At 41.9% G+C, this 12,255-nt stretch overlaps 1 protein-coding gene across 7 annotated transcripts in view; it reads left to right on the top strand.

The window, feature by feature from the left end:
- Positions 1-12,255, top strand: part of elavl4 (ELAV like neuron-specific RNA binding protein 4) — a 118,358-nt gene that overhangs the window by 33,538 nt on the left and 72,565 nt on the right. For all 7 annotated transcript variants that reach the window (XM_071202820.1, XM_034081811.2, XM_034081810.2 and 4 more), the window contains one exon: positions 6,206-6,292. In XM_071202820.1, coding sequence (XP_071058921.1) covers positions 6,206-6,292 — 87 coding nt within the window. The remainder of the gene's footprint in view (positions 1-6,205; positions 6,293-12,255) is intronic.

The following is a 12,255-nucleotide window of genomic DNA, read 5'->3' as shown; positions in this document are numbered from 1 at the left end:
GGCGAGGCGAGGGGAAAAGTCAGGCCGAAGCTAAATGAAAAATTGCTTAGGAACACGGTCTGGAACATTTACTATTCCGAGTCACACTGAGAGAAGAGGGGCGGAAGAAGAGAGGAATCCATTTGGTAAAGTCGATGGAGACTGGAGGCAGGCGGGCCGGAGTGCAACAGGGGAGTGGTGTGTGTGTGTGTGTGTGTGTGTGTGTGTGTGTGTGTGTGTGTGTGTGTGTGTGTGTGTGTGTGTGTGTGTGTGTGTGTGTGTGTGTGCACGTGTGTGTGTGTGTGTGTGTGCTTGCGTGCAAGAGGCGTCCCAGATTACTTTACCCGATTGATCCGGCCCGGCATCCGTCTGACCCGCAGGACGTTTCAGAGCTGGAAGATGCTGGTGGAGGCGGAGAGAGGAGAGAGAGGAGAGAGAGCCAGGAAGAAAGGGAAAGAAAAAGAAATCGATAGCGCAGAGAGCATTACGGGGAAGTAGACCGGCCGACGAGCTGAGATAGTAAAGTCGTATTAATCTCTTTGTGTCTAAGTCAGTTTGATAGGAACTCCAATTCACTTTCACTTTGGAGCACAGAGAGGAGCTTCAGTCTGAGTCTGGTGTGGTGGCTTTATGGCAGCACAACGAGGACACGCATTGTAGTGTCTTGAAGTATCTACATGTGCCACTAAATTAGCTTACGGGGATGTTTTCAGTCAGAAATGTGTATTTAAGTCTGGGCTGTATATTAATATTTAATGGATATCTCGACATGAGACTGGATATCGTCTAAGAATATGATTATCTTTAACTTTAACTATATTTATTTGTTCTTTTCACTGGGTGTGTCCCAGTCAAAAGCCCAGCGGATGCCAGTGGCTGGGGGTGTTGCCAAATTGCTAGAGGGCGTTGCCCAATTTCCCCATTCGTGGCGATGAGGTCTTAAAATGTATGGGAAGGGTCTTAAAGGAGTTTGACTTCAGGATTCCTGCATATACCCTGATAAATATAATCCAGTAATTAAATATATACTGCATCTGTAAATCTGTATCTGTAAAGCGTCTTTGAGCACCTGTAAAAGCGCTAACAAAATGTATCTATTATTATTTAACGTCATCTATTACAGAACAGCAACGCCATTTTCTGACCATACCAGCCGTTTTATTAGCACCACACTATGGAGGAATATTTATCAAATTCTCACCGTGTAGTTTTTTATGAAAGCAACAACAAACAAACAACAATATTGCAAACTTGTTTTTTTCCCCGGTTGTTTAAATGTGTACATATTCCACAAAGTATGGAGATCACTGATGCTTAAATACGTCTTTTTTCCACCCTACCATATCGTCAAATAGAGGTCTTGTGATATTGGATTTTCTCCATTGCCACGCCCTTCATTTAAGACCATCGTTGGAACAAAGCAAATGAACCAAAAGACATGAGACATAAGCTAATCACTAATGTCTGAAGCAAGAGGGCGAGTGGACATCTAACGATCAGATGGTTGCATGCTGGCTCCATTTTGTAGCTGCCATGCAGAGTGTCTATCAGAGGAGAGATCCTGCAGCAAAGTGTCTACTCCGCAGTCTCTCCAGCCTCCATCCCTCCTGGCCCAGGCAGGGCAAATTGATCGTCTAAGCTCTGAGAGAGAGAGAAGGGGGGAGTAAGGCAGCGCCAGGCCAGCAATATAAACTAAAGCAGTGGTTGTTGATGTTGTAAAAGCAACCGAGCGACGGAGGTTCGAGAAGAACACTCCTTCAATTATAGCTGCTTCCAAAAGTGACGGAGACAGGACTCGTCTTTGTGCACAGGGTGAAAGAAAGCTCGAGTGTTCGCAGTAAATCTAATAGAAATCTGCCTTCGGTACGTTCGACCGTTAGAGGAAAACAATTGTTTACTCCCCTTCCTTTCTGTCGGCTCGTCCTATTTGACTGGAATACCCAGACGCCATTGGCCGGGAGCCCGAGGAGACAGGAAGCACTTTTGTGGCATCAAATATTAATGGCGTTATAGAGTGTATTGATTATATAATACGTTTTCCCAGCATCTGAGCACCGACTGAAATGTATTCCCTGAATAATTGAAAAAGTATCCATGAGTGGTTTTTCATCTCAATGGTTGGTGAACGTAATTGCATTGCGCCCTTATTTCAGTGTTATCTGAGATGTTATCAGAACGTGTGTGTGTGTGTGTGTGTGTGTGTGTGTGTGTGTGTGTGTGTGTGTGTGTGTGTGTGTGTGTGTGTGTGTGTGTGTGTGTGTTAGGCCCGCGACTGTTTGTTTTTCGAATGGTTGAGCATGGAATATTGAGCACAGAGACTTTAACGCACTTCTGAGAAAATGTAATATTTCTCGTCTCCGACATTATGCACCGTGTGTTGGCTGTTGAAATGGAGACTCATATGCATCTGCTTGCTGCTTCTCACATTTGAATCACCACATTTGTACACGCTACGATTACACTGCTCTGTCTGCTTGCTGCGGCGCACCATTCCCTTCAAACGGCTGATAAAAGGACGGCTTTGCAGAATGGGTGGAGAAATGCTTTTGATGTTTGAAACCTCTGCCTAACGTTTCCTTTTTTCAGGGTAGCTTTAAAACTTTACATACAATCCAGCCATACAGATTGTCCTCGTTCCTCTCCATTCAAAACATGTTGGTCCCCTGAATCAACTGTATCTAAATCTCAGCAGAAAGCTCAGGATAAGGCTTTTTTTTCAAAATAAAAGCCCCAGAATGTATGTAAATCCAAAAAAGATTCTAAGAATAAGCTAGTTTTCAAAATAAAAGCAGAGAAAGTTTAAAAATCTTAACAGAAAGCTCAGGATTTTTCTTGTCTCCAAATATAAGCCCTTCAAAGCATCTTAATCCTTACACAGAGCTCATGATTAGGCTTGTTTTTCAAAATAAAAGCCCAGAATGTATGTAAATCCAAAAAGGATTCTAAGCATAAGCTAGTTTTCAAAATAAAAGCAGAGAAAGTTTAAATATCTTAACAGAAAGCTCAGGATTTTTCTTGTCTCCAAATATAATCCCTTCAAAGCATCTTAATCCGTACACAGAGCTCATGATTCGGCTTGTTTTTCAAAATAAAAGCCCCAGAATGTATGTAAATCCCAAAAAGATTCTAAGCATAAGCTAATTTTCCAAAATAAAAGCCCCAAAGGTATAAACATCTTTACAGGAACTCAGGATTTGTCTTGTTTCTCAAAATAAAAGCCCCTGGAAGTATCTTAAACCTTACACAGAGCTCATGATTAGGCTTGTTTTTCAAAATAAAAGCCCCAAAAAGCAACAATACAGCCACTGCTTTCAAGACCTACTTAGCGCTTGCTATATTAGCACTGGGATGTGCACCAAGTACCAGTTAGAGACTCAACATTTCCCGGCGGGGAATTTATATTAGCTCCGGAGGTGTAACTATCCCTGCCACTGTCTGCTCTATTTAAAAAAGCATAGACACGCCCCACTAGCTTTGGCACAAATGCATCATGTTGACCTCACACAGCTAAAACCTCGATACATTAAAACACCTAATGCTTCTACGCAATTTATCCCAGTCAGATTAAGCACGTAGAAAAAAACATGAATCAACTGCAACCCTTTCTGCCGTCACCACAATAAAACAAACGGTGGCTGAACTCCATATTTCCAAACGATCACTCCCAAAATATCCCAATATCAGCTGTCAGTTTGTAATAATAATAATACACCCCGTCCTCTTCTCTCCCCTGACCCCCTGCCCCTCTGAATCTTCTTTCTCGCTTTCAAGCTGACAGTTCACTCCCATTTAGACCTCCATTATGCATTCCTGCTCAAGTTTACAAGACACATTGACAACAGAACATGTACAGAGTCTCTCCGCCCCCACCTCTGTCTCCCTCTTTCTTTGAAGTATTGGAAGTGTCTTCCCCATTACTCAGCCCTCGCCTTTACTTCCCCCTCCCATCTGATCCCTCACTCCCTCTCCTCATCTCTCTGAAGGAGTAAATGAAGGCAGAGGTCATCCCTCCTCTCCTGCTAAATTGGCTGTGTGTAGCCTCGGTATATCGCTGCAGGCACTAAGCCCCCTGCTCTGAAGCCAGCGCACAGGCTTCCTGCTCATTTGTGGCGTTGCTGTCTCTTCAACCACAGGCTTGTTTACCCACAGAGAGCAACAGGGAAACCCTCATTATACAACTCTACCAAGGTCATTGCAGATGCCACAACAATATACCAGCTTCAACACATTGTATTCAACCCAATTAAATGATAAACAAGCCTGAAAACAACTGAAGAAATACCCTTTTCTATTTGAGATATTTTATTATCGGCATGAAGACCACAATCTGGAAAGAATAACTCATTAGGATTATATCGATAATTGAGATTGAGATTTAAAAAAATTAAGGTGTTATATTTGTAAGAGGATCCATACCAAACAAGATATTTTCTATGTGTATTTATTTATGTGTTATTGTAGGTGAGGTTTCTCTTCTAAGAATTATATCTTCACATAGTTTGTCAATATTGTATCGAAATACAGTTTGAGTTAATTGTGCAGCCCTAATAAAGACATTTTATTCAAACAATGTTGGGTCTTTAAAGATATGTCACTTATTACAATCAGAATCAGAATCTGAAACCCGTCCTTATCCCACAGCGGGGAAGCGTACAATGTTACAGCAAAAAGAAGCAGTGCAAACATGTCACACATAAGAGTATAATAGTATTTAAAATAGAGTGAAGAGGCAAGCACAACATATACTCATCCATCAAGTACTGTACACATCCATGGTAACAAATACTGCATGGACACATACACTTAGTTATTCACCACATTAATAGATTGTAAAAAGACACCAAATCCTGAGTCTCATATTAATCTCGACTCGAGGAAGGACTGTTGGGGTTTAGATTGATTTATTGTCATGTGTACTACAGTGTAGAAGCTGAGGTCACAGTCCAACAGTGCAACACAATAACACAGATACAATAGTGCAAGAGTCGTCTATATACAAGTTATTGGAATATGATATATTAGATAAATAGTTCTTTTCGTATTCCTCTAGTGCAGGGGGGCCACCATAGCATCATGGTTGCACTCAAAGGGCCAGTTAAGACTATCTAAAAATACATATATAAATATTTCATATATATTAAATAATATATTATATTACATGATTGCCTCTGCATTGGATTATTATCACATAGGGTAAATTAACTACGTCTGAAAGCAGAAGTCTAGGGCAAATAATTGATAGTCTCTTCAGTGAAAATGTCACAAAACGATTTAAAAGCAAAAGCCAGATTATGTAAAAAAAAGTCGAAATCAAAAAAAAGAAATGATATTTTTTGGGGGAAAAGTAACATTTTGAGACAAAAGTAAAATTCTGAGGAAAAAAGGCAAATTCTGAGATGCTTTGTTGTGGAACATTTAGTTTATGGGCGACGTGCTTCTATAAAGCGGCGTGTACCCGTATAATAAACATATTCTTTGCAAGCACTTGTGGGGCCACGTGAAATGAAGTCGCGGGCCGTATGTGGCCCCCGGGCCTTGAGTTTGACACCCCTGCTCTAGTGAGTCGCCAATTTTCCTCAACACCCCCCCCCCCTCCTTCCTCCGCTCCCCAAATCCAAAAGACACCAAACAAGCACAAATCCTGACTCTTATATGAAACCCTTCTGGTGGAAGGACTGTTCGGGTTTAGCTGCATTCGGGCTGCTCGATTATGGCATCAATCATAATCTCGATTATTTGGGTCAATAATTGATATCACGATTATTAAAAACGATTTACTTTGAAAACATCCATTTATTGAAAAATAAAATGTGAAATGTTGTTAACAATTGATTACCCTGAACTTTAAGTATAATTCAACTGAAAAACCAATAAAAAAAATTATTTGAAAATAAAAATAAAATAATCGTTTTATTTCGAATATGTTGTTTTCATAATCGCTGCAAGCCAAAATCGTAACTGCGATTAAAATACGATTAATTAAGCAGCCCTAAGCTGTATTATAAAATACATATAGCAGCAATTAACCACATGAAGAGATTGTAAAAGTCTATTGAACTCGACTGGTGGAATAACTGTTAACGATTAGCTCACCTCTACAGTGAGTCGCCATTTCTTCCCATCACCCCCCTCCTTCCCATCACCCCAAATCCCAGTGCACCCCTAACATTGTAAAGTGAGTGTGTGATGCTGACGGTGCCCCCCCCCCCCCCCTCTGTGCTCCTAGGGGTCGACAGAGACACAGTGGCGTCAGGCAGAGCTCCCACAGCTCCAGGGCTGGGCAGAGAAGGGATTGCTGACGCAGCCAAAGATGGTAAGGACACCACGCTGCTGCCATCTCTCATGAAGTCATGTGACCTGATATTGTCCCGTGTTTACATACATACTCTGTGATGCTGCTGACGGAGAGTGGAGGTGCAGTAGCGACTGATGGATGGTGGTAAGGCTGGAGGAAGCGGTGCTCTTTGTAAACACTGCTATATTTGACTATATTTTTTCTTAAAATAGTTCTCCATCTGGGTTTTTGAATTTGTGTTTTACTTTTACGTATGCATCAAGTTAAATTCCTCGAACGCGTGAACCGACCTGGTGATAAACTGATTCTGAGAGTTGAGGGTAAAGCAATATTCAGCTGCTGACGTCTTCATCCATTGTGCACGCAGGGAAGCCAATAAAAAAAATGCTTATGTTTCAATTTATGCGCACATATTGATGTTTCAGCTTTAAGCCTGTTGCAAATCAATTGTGCTTTGAACGTTTCATTAACACATGCAAATCTGAACCTGTGGGCGATTCGGATCGACCTTCGCTTCCTCGTTGAAGATCACTGAAATAACTTACTTTGATTCGACCCTTTTCTGCCGCATTAGAGCCTGTTTAAAAAAGTCATTGTCAGAATCAGAAAACCTAATTGATCAAAGATTAAATAGTTTTTTCTGTAACGTTTGCTCAATTTTTTAACAAAATAAAGGAGAAAAAGAAAATACTAACTAACAAAAGAAGTTCAAGTAAAATGTCAAAACAGTCAAATTACAAGTTGATAAATCAATTTAGCGAAAAGTAAGGCTATGAAACGTCATAACAGAAACATTTAAAACATATTGTTGGTTGACAAATGTATATAATTTACAACATAGTATAATATTAACCTAAAAATGCATATGTTTTACTCAGGGGGTCCGCGGGGTCTTAAAAAGTATTACAAGTTGATAAATCAATTTAGCGAAAATGAAGGATATTAAAAAGTATGAAACGGCATTTCCCAAGGTGTTACATTGTGTATCTTGTTGTCAATAAGTATATAAAGTGTCCAGAGAGGTTGTATTCCACAGTCTGCCTGAATGTAGTCATGGCGTAGGTGTGTCGTGTGATTCTGTGGAGTTTATTGATGGCATCCCGTTGGGTTTGACGTCATCTGAACAGGACATCGCACGCTCACTGCTTGATGGCGCGCGAAGCTCCGTTTACGCCGGTTGCTAAGCAACATCGTTACGGGGAAATGCAAGTCTGCGTCCAAATGGTTAGAAGATAAGGAGGAAGGACAATCAATACTGTATATAGTCAATGTGGGGTAAAGTGTGTCGCCATGGTAACCGGTTACAACTCCAAGTGGCGATGAGGTCTTAAAATGTATGGAAAGGGTCTTAAAAAAGGTCTTTACAGGTTTTACATTGACTTCAGGATTCCTGCTACAATATATAGCATAATATATACTGTGATGAATACATATTAATAAGATATTAATGCAAAATGAATGGGCTGCTGATTGTTAAGTAAGTCCCGCCTATTCATTTTCTAACTGTATTTAGCATTATTTAAGTTATGCCTTTCATATGGGGATAAAGCTAATTTCTTACTGTCTCCATAATATAATATCAATACATATATATCTTTTAAACACTATCTACATGTGTAATGTTCTTAGTCCCTTTAACCTCACACTTTTTGTGTAATCTAAACAGCCCTTAGTCTTTGCGTTCTTATACTGCTAATAATAACAACAGTGTGTGTGAGATAGTTAAGAGTATCTCAATCATATTTCTGTATCAACAAGATTTATTTTAAAGCCCTACAATCATTTAATGATGTTCCCTCAAAATACTTCACATCAAATATTCTGTACAGATTGTGTTATATTTCCAATTAAGACACGCTGTGCGTCACAAGATATAGGATTCAATATAAAAAGTCTTATAAAACGGACAAGTCAAATCAAGCAATCTGATTGGTTCTTAGCCGTATACCACGGGTAGAATTGTAAATTACTTTTCACAACAAGTCAGTATCCCTCCGCGTCTGAGAAAAACAGTATACCGTTGGGTTGAAAAGCAAACTGCCTGCAGCTAAGGGGGACCACGCCCCTTAGCTGTGATATAATGAGCATATACCACGGCCTGTCGTGAGCTATTGCTTAAATATATAACGTCTCGCCTAGTCAATCCAAATCGAATGTCGTTCTTAAGATGCTTCTCTTTAAGTTGTATGAACATCAGGTATCTTTGGACTTACAATCATAAACCTTTTAAATTCCACCTGACTGATGCCCACCGCCTCACACGTGCACTTCTCGTGTCCAGAAGCCTCTCCTCCATGTGAGGAATTCCAACTAGTGAGAACGCGGCGCTGCATCTCGAGTCTGAGAGGTGGAGCGAGGGGTGAGATGTCCTCAGTCAGCGGGACACGAGCTCCTGTCCGCGGCACTCGGCCGCACGGCGGGGAGGGCCCCCGTGTTCACAGGCAACATCAAGTGGACTGCTGCGCGGCACACATGCTGTTGGGCAGGGCCAGGGAGAGAGGGATATAATTGGCCACTGGGACTCGGCAGGTCGCTGTTAATTAGAAGCAGCCATTTTGGTGGAAAACCTCCTCAGAAAATGTCCCATGGAGCTGAAAGTCTCTCCGACAGAATGGAACACAGCGGGGAATGTAAACAGATTTAATAAGGCCCTCTCCAATCAACTCTGTTATGGCTGGATATTATTCTCTGCTCCCTCTCTCCCCGTGTCTGTCTTCCCCTCTCTCTCCCTCTCTCTCTGCTCCCTCTCTCTCCGTGTCTCTCTCTCTCTCCCTCGGTCGGTCTCTGTGTCTCTGTTGTGGTGGAGTGGTGAGTGAGGAGGAAGGGATACTGTCAAAAGAGCAATTTGCATGCAGCTCTCATCTTGAGAGCTTTTAGACATCTCCCTGTCTGTTTGTTTTCTGCTGTGGGCTTGGACCCATTGTTCTCTCTGCACGTGTGCAAGCGCGCGCGTGCGTGTGTGTGTGTGTGTGTGTGTGTGTGTGTGTGTGTGTGTGTGTGTGTGTGTGTGTGTGTGTGTGTGTGTGTGTGTGTGTGTGTGTGTGTGTGTGTGTGTGTGTGTGTGTGTGTGAAGCAGATTAAAGACGGACAGTTTTTTGCGGTGACTCCTAAACACTTAGGAGGGAGAGATGAACAATAGAGAAATATAGCCTTTTTTTAAAGGTCTTCCGAGAACCAGAGATAAATGGATGTTTCGAGCCCTTTTTGCAATTTTTATAACGAAACCCGGAAGTAAACTCCTTCCGGTTCCTTCGTCAAAAAAGCAATGCAAGTTCTCCATAGGATTTAGGAAAATAGCTTGAACTAAGGTCTGTGGTTGAGACACATTTAAGAGATGTGGATAATCTCCACCTACTTTTATAATTTTCGAAGCATAAATCTAGTCGCCAGAAGCAAAATGCTAACGTTATGCTATCAACGAGCTACAGCAGGGTCGCTGCTTCAACGTCACCTGACTTCAGATCCAGATTCAAACACAGACTCTAAACGGAACGAGTTGAAGCGTCTGTCTGAACACTTTGCAGGAGGCAGGGACTGGCTTTCAAGCAGAACAGACACTAACTTAGAGGAGTGTTCACGTGTTCGGCGTAATGACGTACGACGGCCTCCACGACTTCTGTAGTACTATTCAGCCGCTTGGTAACAACCATCGTTTTTCAGACACGTCAACTCTTCAGAAATCCCCAGCGTGGTCACAGCTGATGATTTAGTGTCGTGGAACAAAACGTGATCCGTCTCTTCGATGCGTCTCAACCTCAGACTTTAGTTCAGTTCCTAAACCCTACGGAGAGATCCCATTGGCTCTGAGACGAGGGAACAGGAAGTGGAGAAATGCTAACTTACTTCCGGGTTTTAGGACGCGTCGCTGCGGCACTCTATTGGCACAGGTATTTACAGTTGGAGATATATACAGTATTAAGAATAAAGACGACAGGATTTTTAAGAAATCTTGATATTTTCATTACAATAAATGACTACTTTTTGTAATTGGTAATTCTTATTCTTTTGAACATAGGAAACTGATATTGATATTTGTTTGGTAAGACTTATTTGCATGCCTGTTGTTGATGTATCATCATCCCTGCTTACTATACGCAGAAGTACAATGATTAAAGCCAAGAAGAACATGCACTGTAAATGTCTCAAATGGTTTTTGAAAACAATTTCTGCACAACCTTTTTAAATTACGCTTTGAGATATATTATTAGAACACAGGTCCAGCCTTTTGATCATCCCGAAATAGAGCAAACTACGTGTTCTGTTTCTGCTAAACCCAGCCCTGCTTCCAGCTCTGCGTGCGTGTTCTGAAGAACGGTTAAATATAGCCCGAGCGCTGAACGGCTGAACAGGGGGAAGGGAGAGATTGTAGTTATGACTTTACTGCTTCGTTGAATTGGATTAATTATTACTTCAGTCTGTATTTGGGGTCCGGCGCGGTGGGTACCAGGGCGTGTGTATGTATGTTTGTGTTTAGATGGGCGGGGCTTGTTCTAGGCATTGGGAGCACGGAATATATTGACAGTGAAAAGCGACAGAATAAGATAATGAAATGATACACCGAGTTAAAGAGGCCCTATTATGCATCGGGGCTTTTCCCTCTCCTGTAGTGTGTTATTGTGTGCATGTAAATGGTCTGTAAAGGCAAATTAGATTCCTTTGTTTACTTCTGGAACATAGTAATATCACGATGTGAGACTCGCCCTTCTATTGGCTAGCGCTCCAACACATTGATAGGCTAAGGGGCGGGACATCTCCATAGAGAGGCGAAGTCCCTCCCTTTCCTCCATGGGACCTTATTTCAGAAAAAGTATGCATGGAAGTCGATGGAGAGAGAAACGTCTTTCGATCCCGTTTGAATTGTGCCACGAATTTCACACATGTTTGTCAATTAAAAAATCATTTCCAAGTCAAAAAAGTCACAGTTTGTCGTAAAACTGTTGAAATAAAAGACTATGAAAAATACGCAACTAGAAAGACTACAAATCCCAGAGTCCCGGTCCCGCATGCTGGCTCTCACGAACCGACTAACTCAATGAACTCCATCTCCCATCATGCACCACACACCCAGACGGCCGTCACGTTGAAACATTTCACTTCTTTCTCTCAGAACGAGGCGGAAAGTATTCAAAGAGGTGGAAATCACTCCGAGTCTGGGCGCGTTGAGAGCTGTGCACACACAAGGGGAGTGAGTCGGTTCCTGAGAGCCAGCATGCGGGACCGGGACTCTGGGACTTGTAGTCTTTCTAGTTGCGTATTTTTCATAGTCTTAGTTTTTACGACAAACTGTGACTTTTTTGACACGGAAATTATTTGTTAAATTGACAAACATCATGTGTGTAATTCGTGGCACAATTCAAACGGGATCGAGAGATAATCTTTCTCTCTCCATCGACTTCAATACATGCTTTTCAGAAATAAGGTCCCATGGGGCGGAAGTAGACGGGCGGGACTTCGCCTCTATAAATCATGGCCGGCTAACCAATCAGTGCAGACTGGGCTCTGGTTTCAGACAGAGGGTGAAAAGAGGTGCAGGCAGTATGAGAAAAATAAAGAGCTTTTTGAACATTAAAGCATGGAGACACGTCACAGTACAAATCGAAACCTCAAAAAATGAGCCCTTTAATAGTTATTTGGTGAACAGTAAGTCAGCTGCCCGACTTAAGCATGAATCGTGACAGAATGGCTCACTCTCTTTGTCTTATCTTCCCACAATTTATACAAAATGAAAATCCGCTCAACACACACACACTCACACATGTGCAACAAAAGCCATTAATTCGATCAAACAAATGTTTCTATGCAAATGTATGAATAATTCCCCCTCACACGTTCGAGATTAAGGTTAGTTCAGAGTAAGCATTGGTATTAAATGTGTATCGGAGTGCTCTGGTGGAAAGTGCACCCCCCCCCCCCCCGACTTTTCACTCTCACTCCCCCTTTGCTGTTTCCTCGCACGTGTCTCTGTCACAGAATCAGCAGTC

Source organism: Pseudochaenichthys georgianus, chromosome 4 (genome assembly GCF_902827115.2).
Source record: "Pseudochaenichthys georgianus chromosome 4, fPseGeo1.2, whole genome shotgun sequence".
NCBI classification, from domain to species: Eukaryota; Metazoa; Chordata; class Actinopteri; order Perciformes; family Channichthyidae; genus Pseudochaenichthys; species Pseudochaenichthys georgianus.
The sequence above is the reverse complement of the archived record's forward strand: the minus strand, read 5'-3'. Positions and strand labels throughout refer to the sequence as shown.